This window comes from Glossina fuscipes, unplaced genomic scaffold (assembly GCF_014805625.2).
Source record: "Glossina fuscipes isolate IAEA_lab_2018 unplaced genomic scaffold, Yale_Gfus_2 2, whole genome shotgun sequence".
Classification (NCBI taxonomy): domain Eukaryota; kingdom Metazoa; phylum Arthropoda; class Insecta; order Diptera; family Glossinidae; genus Glossina; species Glossina fuscipes.
In genome coordinates, this window is record NW_023998416.1 from 10,168,773 (window position 1) to 10,185,462 (window position 16,690).

Consider the following 16,690-nt stretch of genomic DNA (forward strand, 5'->3'; position numbering starts at 1 on the left):
AAAGATGTGCAATTTTCACCATAAATCTCTTCGTAGGCACTCTTGCAACAAGCACTTGCAATAGATGCTGAATCTAAGACGTGATTGCGCTGAAGAATTTTAAATTTGACTGAGGTTTTCTTTTCAGGGCTTCCTACGAAGATATTATTTTTTGTTCTGAATATTGAAAGATTGCATTGCCCGCTTAGAAATTTAGACGAATTAGTTTTGTATATATGCAATTCCGATGAAAGGAACTTAATGTACTTTAATAAGTCTCGTAAAATTTTATTTTCGCTTTTCCAAGATACTTCTCCTGCCGTAGTTTCTTTCTTCCATATTTCATTTATTCATTTATACTCACATGCGTCCACTGAAAACAATATCCTCTAAAATTTCGAATGCTGCGGACAAAAGGTATTAACCCTCTTTTGTCTATATCAGTCGCGCTTCTAAAAATGAAAATTTTTTTCTTGAATGGTTGCACTTATAACTTAAGTAACTAATAACATTTTGTCGTTTCATTTCATTAAAGAAGCAGATGTTTTGGTTTGGCTTCGTCTTTTCAATCGAACCGAAATAGTGTTCGTGGTTAGTTTCAATAATAGCCAGAATTCACATTTCTGTGCGAAAATTGTCGCAAAGCGTAAAGTAAAACTTGCAATAACAAAAAAAGCAAAACAAATGAACTCGCACCCTATAGGCAGCGTCGACGCAAACGTGAAATTTCGCAAAGGGATAATAATGGCTTCATCTGCTACATCTGCAAACTATGATGATGGTTAAGGCAACAATTAGGATAGAACTTCATTTCAATTCTATGCGTTTTTTTTTTTTTTGGTTTCTTTAATATCATTCGCCCTAATCGTGCAACACGGTGACACCCGCGCAGCACAAGTGATACAGAGTGAAAAAAATGCAGTTCTTAAGAAGAACTGATAAAGTGAAATACAAGGATTTTTCCAAAAAGCTTTAAAAGTTTTTTTTATTTAACTTATATAATAAAAGTATGATAAATAAAAAAACTTCTTTCTAAGTTAAGCATCTTGTTCTTCGCCCTTTTGCAAGTCCAGAACACTGAATGCAACAATAACCACGAATACAGACGGGCGCATAAGAACGGAATTCGAAAAAGATCGGCCTATCTATCGTACGATTCCTTTATATTATTCAGGATCTCAGCTCCCTCATCGACGTTGAAATTTTTGCGCAAAGTTTCAATCTTATCTTTGCTGAATCCTTGACTGATAAGTTTCTGCTCTGCTTCCCCAATCAAATCATGAACGGATTCGAGCATATCGGTGCTTTCCAGCAATTTATTGGTCACATATTGAAAACGATATTTAAGTTTGGCTTTTTTGATTCTCCTACTGACACGAAAATGACGGAATGCTTTAGCGCGTTCTTTTTGACGTTGTTGCACGAAATCATCGTCTGGATTGATCTTTATATCGGATACATTATCTCTTCTTCGCAGGTCTCGCCGTAAACTTTCATTGTATTTGGATTCGTCTTCAAGCATATTTTCAACGTAGTTTGCTTCACGAATCTTCCAATTGAAACGAATGCGTTCTATTTCCCTTTCAACAGCTTCGTTAACAAGTTGTTTCTCTATTTCGTTTGCAGAATTTGACATTTTCGATTTGTCTCTATATTTTTGTCAAATTAAATTTTCCGCCTTCAAGTCAATTTTCTTTATTCGGATTTTACACAAAGCTATGTTTGCGTGATAAAGAATATTATTGAACTGTCGTAGGAAAATTGATTTTTTCCTTATTAAATAGTCTTCAGTCCTACTGAAGAAGACCTTTTACCAGCTTAGAGGAGAATGGCCCAATCTTTAATAAATTTGATTATTTTTACCTGTTCATTGAACAATAGATATAGACATTGAAGGCCCTTAGTTAAAAAAAAAATTTAAGAAACTGTTCTTGCAGATATTTGTATATTTTATACCTGTTTAGAATCATTCTGATAGTTTTCACTTGAATTTACTTGGAATTTTATTGATTAATAGATCTACAGTTTTACGGGGATACCTAACGTTCAACTTATACCTGATTCAAAATCGTTTAACAACGCGCAAGTAGACAAAGGTTTCTATGGAAATTTAATGTAAATTCGAATCATATATAAATTTCATAATTATCAATAATATTCCTTTTCAAAATCAGAAAAAAATATATATGCTTCGCTAAGTGAGAAAATAGTTTCTGAGAAATGAAGAAATATGCCTCAGAGACCGATAATCGCGTAAGCCTTTACCAGTCTGCAGTTGGAAGAATTTATATAGAAAGTTGATATAAAAGGCTAAATACTACATTTGTCTCAGCTCACCATTGGTAGCAAGTAACGATTGTGAAAAGTAATGTCGTAGCAATAGCATTCGATTCATCACTCGACCTGCACTGCACATAAACTCTATGAGGTGAAAAGCATATAAGATCTGTCTGAATGCGTATAAAGTTACGTTGATCTACATATGCATCACCCCTAAGATATGCTATGCTTGACATATTTCGTAACACCTAAATATGCCTTAATGTCTACAGATTCTATTCTTTTGACTTTTGGCACAAGTTTCTAAATTCGTTTAAACACAACCAGTATTTATGGGTAATTTTCTTTACGCGCACATATATTTGAACAGATTTACCTACATAAATACGGTACGATCAGTATTCTAAAAATCATTAAAGTTTGTAATGAAATCGTCGTGAACCGGTTAAACGGTCTTTGACAGATGCCGCAAACCAGGCTGTCTATAACATAAATTCTTTAAGAGCTCGCAGCCTGGAATTGCATGCTAATACGAAAAAAATAAAACAAAATTTATCGTGATAAACAGGGATGCGTACAACAAAGGTTAAAACTTTAAACGCAATTACCTCGAAACATTGAACAGCAGCATAACTCACGCAATTTCCATTCCTTTCTTTCGAACTTTCTTTTGTATCTTCAAAATAAGATTCGCTAGTGATACAGAGACAATTCTTTCCATAAGTTAATTGAAATATATTTTATTAATAAATGATCTCCTATCAAGAAGAAGAAGAAGTAAGAAATTGTCGTTTACCCGATAATTATAGAACAAAGAAACTAACTTGACTACGATCTCTCCTACACTACGTCGAGATTATGCACTATCGAGTCTAATCTCTCTTGCCATGACGGCCATAAAAAGCAAATTGCTCAAGCTTAATAAAAGAATCTATTTCTCTGACAAGAATAAAAATGTAAATGCTAAGAATTAGGATTTTGATGCCCTAGCACTCTTGCCTCCCCTAGTGCTCTATAAGGCATAGCAACGTGGATGGAATTGTAAATGCTTTCGTAACTAATATTAATTGTATCAAGATATTCACTGATGTAATTGTTGTAATTAGAGTGTTGGTGACTTCGATTCATCATATTATTCTATTATCCTGCTCTTAGTTTACAAAGAGAATTCCTCTGCTAAAGCAATGCAACTTGCTACCAGCTAAACCTAAATTACCGGATGTTTTTTAGGGAAACAATCTTCTTTATACTTCTTGATTGGAAACTAATTTGATTCAATCATGGTTTCCTTGGGGACCATCCACTGCCAGATGCTTGTATTAAACTGGCCTGTTTGTTGCGGAGCAAACGACAATAATAATAATAATAATAATACAAAGAGAACATTTGTTTTCATCATTAAGCAGCATAAATGCAGCATAAAGCAATCGCATTACTGAATTGTTATTCTGCATCATCAAAGTCTTTAGATTGCATTCTATCTGTGAATATGATCATCACCGCAAAATATTTTTATTATTTATTTATTTTTTTATTTTTTTCTTAGGAAACCTAATCAACAACGTTATTATGCTATTATTATTGTTATTATTATACAAATTGTATTGGTATGTGCCTGCGTGAATGTAAACTGTATGTAACATGCACCAGAAGAGTTTACATTGTCTTCAAGTAACCATGTATACACGTGTGCGTCTATGTGACTTCATTTAACATTTCTGATAAATTTTTTAATCTTACTTTATGACTCGAATTTAAAAATTTATTTCTACGTGTATAAAAAATTTTATATGTATTACATATATGTGGATATATATACATATATATATACATTTTTCCGGTTTTATCATGCATCCATGTGGTGTTAACGCCTTCTTTGGCAATCAGACCTACAAATGCATAAGCATACGCACACACACACACACACACACATAAAGATATACACTAGACATTCATTCATATGAGAAGCACATTGCCAGTCGTTGTACTTACTGTTGTTATTATTATTGTTGTTGTTGTTGTTGTTGGTATAGTGCGAACATAGTATGTAGTTGTATTGTAGCAAGAGGCCATAGGATGCCTTCAAATACGAAACCATTTTCATTTGTCAAAAAGGGAAAATGTGCAAAAAAATACCCCAAATTGTACTAAAGGAAAAAGTATTTTGCGCTACAAACAATTGTCATGCATTTTAAAGTATGTAAGGGCAATAACAGCAAAACGTGCCTTATCCTTTTTATTTCCCTTTTGTTACCGAAAAGCACAAAAAAAAAGAAGTAATAATAAAAATCAAAGAAACAAAAAAAAAAAAAAAAAAAAATATAATCGAAAAGAGCGACAAACCGAACAGAGGGGCAAAAAAAAAATACTAAACGAAAGAAAAATTTCATAAAATGTGAATAAGTCGATGAAACGTTCGCGTCTATGTATTCATTAGATGAGCGTTAAATCGTTTCAAAGCCTCAATAGTGTATTAGATTAAAACTAAAAATTTATTTACAGAGTTCAACTTTCGCTAAATTAAAATAATACAAAACCAACTTTGTTTTCACAACTTGTTTTTACTTTTTTACCTTTTTCTTCTTTTTTGTTCTATTTGCTTTCACGACAACTTCAAATGAACATTGTTCCAAGTAAATTTCTACACGTGTTAAAGCGAAAAGTTAAGAAAAATAAGCTGAACGTAAAAGCACCTTAAGGAATTCATTAGAATAGTTAATAGATTTTTTTTTGTTTTTTCTTTTTTAGATTCATTTCCTGCGAAAAGTTACACCTACACTACACGTTAAATGTGTGTGTGATTGTAAACGCCAAACAAAAAAAACTGCCTGACATCTATGAAATATTATAAGCTAATCTAATTTCGTTTTGCTACTATGCAGTTTATCGGAGCCCCATCTGTATTAAAATATGAACATTTTATGCAAGCAGCTCTATCTAGATTTTTATCTCTTGTCTCTTAGCTGCCATCTACTTTACTTTGTCGCAAACTAATCGAGAAACTTTACTCCACACCATCCACAATTTATGTTACGCCAAAGACGACGAGGAAAGAAGAACGGACTTAAAAATAAAAGTATTCTCAACGACATTGAATATTTATATATATATATATATATATTTATTCTTGTTTTCAACTTTGATGATTGAAAGATTTTGGAAAATAATCGTCAATGATTTAATTTACAAACTGATGTACATGCGTACATTTGCACTGTTTTTAAACCAATCGGTATTTGCTCAATTGGATCGCCGTCTATTATCCATCCGCGATCCATTTGTTTTTTATTTGAAAGGTTTACGATTTGCCATTGACCAAAGGCATTGGAGGGCTGCTAGAAATGTACATAGACCTGTTATAGCAATGAACACCCTTATTATCTTCTTTTACCTCAGCGCTGCGTTTACTCAAGTGCAAAAGCACCTAAATACGCCTGCAGCCCAATAGACTTTACTTTAATTTTGTCCAATAAATTTTGCCATTATTTTGGCTTAGTATGACATCTATGGCAAACGACACATCCAAAATATATGATAAGATAAATGTGAAATTCTAGGAGTTCAAGTATCTTTATATTTGCTACTTTAACTACACACTAAGGGATGTCGCTTAGCGCTTCCATCTGTTGCAAATAGTATGCATAACGTTGACCAAATCTGACTGAAAATTCGAAATTTTATTTCATCTAATTTTTCGAGGACTTTGAATTTCCAGTCTACATAAATAAAAAGAGAAAAAATCCGAAAATGGTTTATGACCCGCAATAAATTTCTTTCGTATCGAAAAAAATGTTGTACCGACTTGCTGTTTTACCTACAAAGGGAAAAACGTTTTTTACCTTTATTTCTGAATTTTTATAAAAGCATTGTATACAAAGAGAGATTTCTTATCTATAAATGCACTAGACCACCTGCATCACTTGTGATACGGGATAAATTAAGCTGTGCGAACGTATGTAACACGAAGAAGGGGTTAAGATAGTTTCGTCTTTTTATAAAACCAATCGATTCAGATTCATTTTATGAGTCATTTTCTGAATCAATCTAAGCCTGTCTGTCCGTCTGTCCATCGGAGATCTGTCCATGTAAATTGGTGTTCATGCTACAGCAAAACAATTTTGCAGATATTTTTATGAAATTTGGTACATTGATGTGATGTGTGTTGTGCCAAGGATGGGCACCATTGTAAATGGTTTGGATCGGTTTACTTTTCCGACCATTTACCATACAACACCCTATTTGAACAACAATTGTTATTTTCAAAATTTCTCAACAAAACTGTCTCCCTGTTAGAGTATTTGGACTTTCCAAGCAGATGGGCCAAATTTGGTTCGACTATGGCAATTATTTGAACTCTCTTTCATATAACCAGTCCTAGGAAATCTGCATCTTCTTATAGTAAACAGCCATAGCTTTCCATATTTCATAGTAAAAATCAATGCATTATACAATCGTGTCAAGCAAAGTTTAATAAATTCATGATGTCTTTGTTTATTTCAATCGTCAAATTCCTTTTCTTAATAGCTAGCTGGATTTTTATAACTTCCCTACCTAAGGCATGTCTCACCTTGTCCGTTTGGTGTTTGCCCTTATCAATGTATGTTTTGCTTTCTGATATTTCTCGCGACCGCCGCTCTATCGTAAGAATTTCTTTGGGGGATTTTTCCGTATATTTGTAGAACTCGTTTGTTTTTAGAACTAAGTTGTTATCTCTTTCCGCTTCTTGACTACACAACGATCAATTAGATCACATTTCTCAAAATATTTAGTTTTTACTTTCTGTCGGCACCATAAAATTCGCAAAGGCATAAATGAATATAGAATTAACAAAAGAATTTATGTGAACGACAGATAAGAGCATCGAAAATAGTTTTTTTGACTTTATTATATTTTGCAATATTTTGGAATTCCCGAGGTTAAGTGATTACTCTACATGCATTAAGTTTGTCAAATATATGGCTTGGTAATGAATGGTATTTCCCCTTGAAAACGAAATTCGATATCCATTTTGCTTTCGAGCCGAAGTAGGATGTTTATCGTTCGATGGTGAACAAACGTTCATACGCTATCGTGTAGCATTAGTGAGCATACGTTAAAGAGAACCAAAATGCAAAAATCGACATCGAGTTTGCTCGATAGCCGTGAACTGATCCCTGTATAGGTATAAAAAAAAAAAAAAAAAATACATTCATTAGATCACGTGATCAAAACAAATGTATTATCTGAATACTCTTTGTTTATGGCTCATAATTGAAATTATAGGGTGCAATTGAAATGTTCTTCATCTTATAACAAAGTAGGAAAATAAACTTTTATAGGCAATCATTTTTAAAGTCTGCATTTTTAATTCTTCTTCTTCTTCCTAGAGCACAAATAAGTCCAAGGCCATGAGATGAGGTCCTCCCTTGGCACACTTGCCATGTGTTTGCATTTGTTAAGTCGCAAAAAAAGTAGAGACAAGCTTGATCCATTTATTACGTGTGATGAAAAATGGAACCTGGATGATAATCCTAAACAAATGAAAGCTTGGCTTGATGCAAAACATCTTACAAGATAGAGTCAAAGTAATTGACGCGCTTGATGACAAAAGACCATTTACAGAGGAAGGAGCTCGAAGAATGATTTTGCTCTATAATAACGCCCATCTATATGCAGGGAAAGCGATTGAAGAAGTGATCTTGGGCTGTGAATTTCTTTCGCTATCGGCTTGTTCTCCAGATCTGGCAGTCTCCAATTACCATTTGTCCAAATTGATGCAGACACACAGCACTTTGCAAAAGAGGAGCATATGCGAAAATATGTCCGATGATTATTTTGTCTCGAAAGACATATACATTACTTGCAAAGCCTAATAATCAAGGACGGAAAGTGCTACAGCGCGTTGGCGTGGATTGAAAAGAAATTGTCTACAATGAACCTTTAAAGTCTTTTGAAGCTCTTCTTCCACCTGAAAAATGTCAAGCCCAAGTCGTGCAAAAAAGTGACATGCTTGAGAGAAATAGGGTCTTTTAGGGGTAAATCAACTCGAAGAGTTATGTTACGCCTATCTAGACGAAGCGAAGGGAAAAACGAAAGGATCTTTAAATTGAGCTAGGAGTTTCTTCCACATCGGGCTGTTCTCCAAATCAAGGCCCTTTTGATTACCAATTTCTCAGATCGGTGCAATGACATTTAGCAGATCAGCAGTTTATAGAGGTCAAAGATGTGCCCACCAAAACCACCAAATCCCTATCGTGAGAGTTTCTCTAAAGCTACCTGATAAGTGACAAAAGACCATAGCTGGAGGCAGTCAATATGTCAATTATTAAGCTTTGGGACAAGAATGCTTTAAAAAAAAAAATCTGAAATTTATCAAAAATGCAAAGTAAAGGACAATTTTGGAAGATATAAAATCAATCCCAATAAAGATATTACGTGCTGTGCATTCCTGCTGTTCACGGCAAGCAAGCACTTTTCAATTGAATAACCGTTCGCTTGACGTGCGATTCGAAACATCTTTTCCGCAGTAGTGAAATAATAAGCAAATGGTTTCAACAATCTGCAAAGCGTTTTTTATAAACGCGCTTACAGTCCCCATCAATGTACGTTGAAGAAATAAATAAAACAACAATTATTAAATTTTTGCTTTAAATTTCTGTTTATACATATATTGCATCAAATATTTTCATTCATTCTTTTTCGTCTGATGTTTGATTGATATCTGATTATAATTTTTAGTTTGTTTCGCTTATGGTTCCAAAGAAAATTTCGACATTTTTTATGGTAAGACAACACGAAGGAGGATTGGGTTAAGTTACATAATGCATTTCAATGTTAATATAATAGTTATTAAGTTTGTATATTTTAAACGCCATATATATATATATATATATATATATATATACGGTATTTACTTATGCATGTACATTTATGTAAACTCGTTGCGCAGTCACTGAAAAATTCACAAAAGTTTTATGTAATTTTTTTTTTTTTTTTATTTAACTATACTGAGTTGTGTCATTTATTTTAGATAAAAATGTAATGCGATCTTTTCTTCTTTTCATTATTATTATTATTATTATTATTATTTTTATGTGTAATTTATTGTTAATGTATAAATTGGTTCTTAATGAAGCGCACTTTAGTAGAAATGTGAAGATGATGATGACAATGTCGAGTGTGAAAATAATGCATAAGCCAAAGGTTTTATTTATGTGTGTGATGTGATATCTTTTATTATTTATTTTTTTCAATTTCCTTTATATTTAGAATACTTTTTGGGAGATGCTAGCAATACAACAAACTCTCTATTATACTGAGCATGTCTTTACCTTTGTTTTTATCATGTCCGCATAAGCGGGCAAATCCCCGCTTATCCCTCGATTTACACACTTTCGTTCTTGCGCCAATTCCTTCTCCATGATTTTGAAAATTGTGCTTTGAAAAATAAGGAGCCAAAAAAAAAAAAGGACTACAACAGACGCATCAATTTCGATTCAACGATAAGCGAACACGAAGTATCCTCAATGAGTGTTCGATGATTACAATGACCTATATAACGGGGAATGATAAGGCGGATGATTTCGCAAACTTGTGTCAGACCTTTAACATGGAAAAATAAATGCTAAATATTTCATCAACTAGATCATTAGGATTGTTCAAAATCTGTCGGAAAGCACGAATCGATCTTTCATCGATATCGTCTTTGTAGTTCAACAGTTTTGCGGACGGATTGTGTCCACTTTTTAATTTCTTCTAGTGCTAGTGAATTAATGAACTATGCTCCTTCTGTCACAATATGTTGCTGAACCTTTTCAGAATTCCTCGCTATAACTGATGCATTATAGAATCGTACGCTTATTTTTTAATTTAGAAAAGAACAAAAACTGCTTTCTTTGGTAGCGAACAAGAAACGTATTTGTTGTGATATTAAAGAATTTTGCGCTAGTATTTCGTCATATATATATATATATATATATATATATAGATGAGTGTACAGTGTAAATTCTTCTCTTCCTAAGTATTAGAAAAGAAGCTAACCTTTGCTCCTATATCAGAGACTCATAAGATGTAAGCGTAAGATGCTAAGTCAAATTAATACATTCCTGTCTTTTTTACAACGTTCAAGAAGATAAATAGCTTCTAACTAATAGCCACAGGTTAAATCTGAATGGACTAACTACATTAACTAGAGTTATCTAAATTTTCAATGCTTCGCTTGCAACGGCAAAAGGTCAAAATTTGAAATTTCCTGTCTATAGAGAATTCGATGTAAAAGCGTTCATGGGCACTGTTAAGAGACATGCATAAAAATCGTCCCGATGGACTAACTGACAGACCCCGCTTTTTACCGGTTCATGGTGATAGATTTCAAAGATTTATCCTAAGCGGATTCGGCGCTTCTTCCTCCAACCTTTTATCCCATCTTGAAGAAGAAAAAAGTTATTTTTGACTCGTGATGAACTAACTTTTCATAAACATTTTATATCAATACGTAAGTAATAAGTAAAATAATGCCATTCTCTAACTATAGCTGGATTTCTTCTAGGGTCAAAGAATGCGTTTATGCGATAAATTTCAGGTTTCACAGTTTCGTGAACAGACGGACTAAAATATATGCCTAAACCTCCTCAGTATTTCGTGGAGATCTTACTTGATATTATAAATGAAATAATTTAGACATCCTTTAGAGGGCCAGCCAGAGGGCAAATCTTAGACAACTGCTTACACGCCTTAAAACAAGTAAGAAAATTGGACTCCCGCCGACACTTACCGCCTTTTTTTGTAGCAAAGACTTAGGACCAAAGAAAAAACTAAATTTTCATATTTCGTAATACGGAGTGGGCGTGGTTGATTTTTTTCACATTAATAGAAAGCATGTGAAATTTTTTATCGTGTGCCTATTGTAGTTTGTGAAACGATCTTCTCTTCTTACGATGCTCAATGGGCGTGTCCTTTCACTGATTTGTATAATTTTCGAGACCAATGTTTTTGCTAAATTGAAAGCCAATATGCTCACTTTTGCGACCCGAACTATGTTTACCACAGACGTTACACAGACTGCCAGCCAGACGGACATACCTGAATCGATTGAGAATTTGATGCTGTTTAAGCATCATGCTATACTTTACGAGTTCTATGTACTCTCCTTTTGACAGAACAAATTTACCTTCATCCTCCGGTGCTGAATATAAAAAAAACAAATAAATTCTTAGCGAATACGCAAAGGTCTCCGATATGATTAATTTGTCAGATCATATTGATTTCTTATACTCTTCCAATGCAGTTCGCGGTCAATTAAATAAAGTCTTTGGTTTCACGAGGCATAATAGGGCCTCAATAAGGAAGCTCTGCTTGTCAAACTGAAAAGGGATACATACATGGGTAACTTCGAGGAATGCTTTCTTAAGATTTCCTGCTATTACTAAGAGCAGGGCTCTGTATAAAATTGCACTACTTTGCACTGACTTTTATTAAGCATCGACTAAGCAATATATCCAGACGAGGGGTTTTCTTTAAATTCCAACGTTTATTAGGGCCCGAGATATTTATAGATTTAAAAAATATGCGTCAAGTTATTCCTATTTTTAGCACCAAGTTCTATGACTTTTGCTATGAACTGAATCATGAAGCCTCAGCGATCTTTAACGCTTATGTTCTACAAGGTTCAATACGATTGTTAAACTTAATATATATGAAAATTTCATTAAATGTTTAGATATATGCTATTAGTTTCTATATTGAACGAAAAGAAAGTTAATTTCGAGTTTTATTATTAATGTGTTCCATTGCACATTCATTTTCAGTTGATTTCTGTATAAATCGAGGAATAATCGCAATCTTGCTCTTAATAGATTTTACATAATCACACATAATTGCGGTAATCTCTTGTTCTTTTATATATGTGTGGGTGTGTGTGTGCAATTAAAATCGTTTCGCAAATACTTTTCAAAATTTTCTTTGTTTTCGTTATTTATTTAATAGATATTTTGCTAAATTATTATGTAAAGAGTTTAACGAAAATTGTTATCTTTAAATGTTAGTTTTATATATATATATTTATATATATATATATATGTTCATCATAATTAAATTCTTAGCTAAACTTAGGTATATATTGCTACTGGTTATGTTTTTAGGGATTTCTTTGTTCTTTTTATTTGTTTTTTTTTTTTTTTTTTTTGTTTTTATCTCATAAATTTCGAATAGAATCTTAATTTGTGGATTAACAAGTTAAACATTAATTCAACATTTTGCAAAATACATTTAAATAGCAACGTATATATATCGGATTACCGGGAAAATCGTTATACTTTTGAAAGCCAATAGCTTGAAATTGTTGTTGTTCTTTTAACTGCATTCTTTAAACAGTTAAGCAATTTATTTAAAGTATATTAATACTTTGTATTAGTAAAAAGGAAGATCGTATTGTGTGTGCACATTTACGATATTTCATTATTTTACATCAATAAAATATAAAAAGCTTATGAAGAACCGCTACCCGTCGCAGTTACTTAAAAAAAAGGCGAAAAAAACGAAAACAGAGTTAAATTTTCCACACTCTATAATATTGGATGGATGCGGGCGATTTTCACCCAACTTCAGAATAAAAGTGGAAATTTATATGGTGTATGTGTTGTACCTTATAAGTAACAAGCAAAGCAAGCATAGTTTTTGTTTTATACATGGATTATTTTTTGGTATTTGCCACAGATATTATACAGTTGGGAAGACAGACTGACGGACATGCCTACATATGTTTCGAATTTGAAATTATTCAAGAATATACAAACTTTATGATGCTTTTGAAGTTTATTTCCGCGCATTACAAAGGTAAAAAAATTACATTTTGCCACTCTACAACAGTGGGTAGGCGTGGCCCATTTTATTCATTTTTGTAGAGTTACTAGAACATCGACCATAAAATTTCAAAATATCAAGTTCGAATTTTTGTATACTTATCTCGTGTGGTTTATGAGTAATGAGCAAAAAACCTATATTTTATTCCTTTCCAGAAGCGTTTTCAGTTGACGTGGTACTGTAACCCATTTGGCCAAATTTTCAATACCAGCTTGCCGTGCAAGAACTTTCAATGTTTTTGCGCAATTTGAAGTCAATATGTTGACAGCAGACATTACGCAGACGAAGGGACGGACATGCTTAAACCGATTTGGGAATTTGATGCTGATCAAGAATATATATACACTTTGTGGGGTCCTGGAAGTTTCGTTTTGAGCGGTACAAACGTTTTGACTAACTGAATATACCACTCATCACTCAGGGTGTAAAGACTCGGGTATAAAAATTATATAAAAATGCTTTATAGAAATATTAAACCTCATATTTTATTTGGAAATTTTTGCTTTTGCCAATGACTTCGGTGATAATCTCTAATTTATAATTATATCGAAATACATTCTATGAAATATGATAAGAGAAAAGCTTCACAATGTTCACAAGTAATTAGGATATGTAAATATACGTCTCGACTTTTCCGACAATCCAAAATATATATTGAGATATTAATATATATGTAATTAAAAGCTTTAATATACGTTCAGATAAAGACCTAACGTTTAATAGATAACAGGAGAGACCTTATATTCGACAAACACCGAATAATTATATATCCGCCATATATTATATTATAAAAGAATTCCACACCGCATGCGAAAAATAATTCTACATCTTTTTAAATAATCCCAAGCAATATAAGATAAACTATTTCTCTGAACAACAAACATAGAAATATTGAACCAGAATCTCAAGCTAATTAAGAATATGATGAGCACCTTATGTAGATTTTTGTAGCGTATTTTTGGTTATTATTTAAGTCGTGGCATAACTCATATCTCAGGTATATCAAAAAGAATTTTTGCCGCCTTTTTTATTTAATCTGATTCGATGCTTCGGTTCACTTCAAACCGAACATTACAAGGGAACATTAAGGTTAATAACCGAATCATTCTCTCCTTTCGCTACCAACCTTCCACTTGTTTCTAATACCAGTGATAATCAATGATTTCCGTCGTAAATGTTCAAAATGATTACCATTTCCGACATTAGAACATGTAAAGGCTTACTTGTCTTGTGAGGCCTTAGGCAAAATGACTCCAGAGCAAAAGACCTAAACCAACTGAGTATAAATCTAATCAAGTTAATTTTTTTTCTCTTCACCTATTTCCGTCGTAAAATACCACAAGTTAAAGGGATGCAACAACTGGCAGTATCGATCCGCGCAATGAAAGGCAGTTATATCCCAAGTCCGAACTGAATGCACAAAAGTGATGCAGGGAATAAAAAACATGGAAAATATACCATTTTCAAGAAAGACGAATAAGAACATTACAGTCAAGCAAGATAGATCATTAGATCCCCTACTCCCCATCCCGATCAGTTCACCCAGTGCAATTTTTCATATACTTTCGTGATAAAGTACCAACAATCATACTTTGTTTCCATGTAAAAGCACATTTTTATTGTATGCAAGAGAGGCCAATGCATAAATGGATGGGACCTGAATCTAGAAATGTGCACCTTATTGTTAATCACCTATATTCGTCATAAATTACTAAAAATAAAGCTTTTGATGTCATACAAAGGACTGCTTTTCATGAATATCCTCACAAGGAGTATGATCCGAAATTTAGACCTACATAGTCGTAGGAAACGTAGTACAGGTGACAATTTCTATATCAAATTACTATTAAGGCTCGGTTTTCACTATGATTTTAATAGGTCAAGCAGTTTCCTCATACAAGGCCTTATAGAACAAATCGATGTAATAAAATGTGCGCCTGTCTTGTACGCGTTGCTGGGTGTTACATATAACCGCACAAACTTCATATACCCTGAGGGTATCGGCTATAAAAAGAAAGAGCGAAGGCTATCCGTTTAATCAGATTAGTCATCAGAATTCTTTCGCAGAGATTTCGTTACTTCATAGCTTTAAATGTCACATAAAACATCGAGGATGCAATAATAAAAATTATTTAGAATAGCGCGTAATGTAACAGAGTGACTGTGTTTTTTTTTTTTTTTTGTAAACAATACTAAGAATTTTCTATACCGGAAATCAACGGTATATTAAGTTTGTGCGGTTATATGTAACACACAGAAAGACATAAGATGGACCGATCATTTATTAAACCGATCGATTCAGGATCATCAAGCTTGCCTGTTCGTCTTTCCGCTTCGCTCTCTTGTGCTTAGATCGCAATTTTTGATATATTTTGATAAAATTTAATGTACCTTAGCACATCATGTTGTCGCCCAACGACGAACGCTACTGAAAATGATTCGGATTCGATCATTTTCCGTATAACGCTTTATTTTGAAAATCGTTATATGAATAAATGTAGGGTCGTGCAGCGTCTTTAATGGTCAGCCGTGGGCCCAATCGTTTGTTTACTTGTTTGTAAACGACATCAAGAAGTTTAGTGAATTGTTCGCGTGAAGTTTAATTAATGGAAAGTATTTTAAAAATTTTTTGCGGCAAAAACTTTTTTATATACCCCGACATGATTCAAAATAAAAAAAAAAATCTAATACTGTTGTTAGATTAGCGAAGACAATGATATAAAATGTATATAGTTTATAAAATATTCTATTATACTTTCATAAAAAAATATGTTATTGGGATAAAAGAAAATTGGCAGTTTAGACCGCTTAAAAGAGTTAGATGCGATTAATCTTTGGATACATAAAGAACTAGCAACAAAAATGTCGTTTAACGCAATAACGAAGCGTATGTGTGATCATAGTGCATCATATGAAAGTAGATAAGCTGATCTTTTTTGATATATATGTATGTATATTATTATTAATATTATTATTATTATTATTATTATTATTATTAACGTTACATTTCAAGCTTTGATGACTTATTCGTCGTAGAAGAACATTTAACACAAGTTTTTATATACAATTGAATTAATAATTATTAATTTAACTATAAACAGCTTCTATGTGGTTATGTAATGCTTAATTTTATGCTGTTTTAATAGCAATACGTCGGCATCATGTAAATGTATATTATTCATTTTATTCTCGTAATAATTGGTGGTTATGCGTTTTTTTCCCTCTACTGATTAATTCACTGCTTGAATATATTTCTAAAATTAATTAATTCTTTCTAATTATTTTGAACCTGAATTTAAACTTTGGTTATGTGTTTAGTAAAGTATGAAGGGTGGTGGAAAGGTCTGCGATTTATACAGATTATGTTCACATATATTGAAATTAAACACTTAAATTTTATGAATAAAATTATTACAAACCTTTGAATGTAATGAATTTTTTCTTTTTTTTTCTTGCTCTTTGTTTTTCTTTAACACTCAAATTTAAAAAAAAAAAAAAAAAAAAAAAAAAAATTTTTTAAATTTTTTATAAAAAAAAAAAAATTATATTTAATAATTTTATTAAACTATTTGCATTATTTATTTATTTATTT

The 16,690-nt window shown here is 32.5% G+C and overlaps 1 protein-coding gene across 1 annotated transcript; it reads right to left on the bottom strand.

Annotated features, from left to right (window-relative positions):
- Positions 1-1,120: 1,120 nt before the first annotated feature.
- Positions 1,121-1,615, bottom strand: LOC119632897 (protein sisterless A-like). Its single transcript, XM_038026053.1, has one exon. It carries the CDS (start codon positions 1,613-1,615, stop codon positions 1,121-1,123), a length of 495 nt encoding a protein of 164 aa, XP_037881981.1.
- Positions 1,616-16,690: the final 15,075 nt, after the last annotated feature.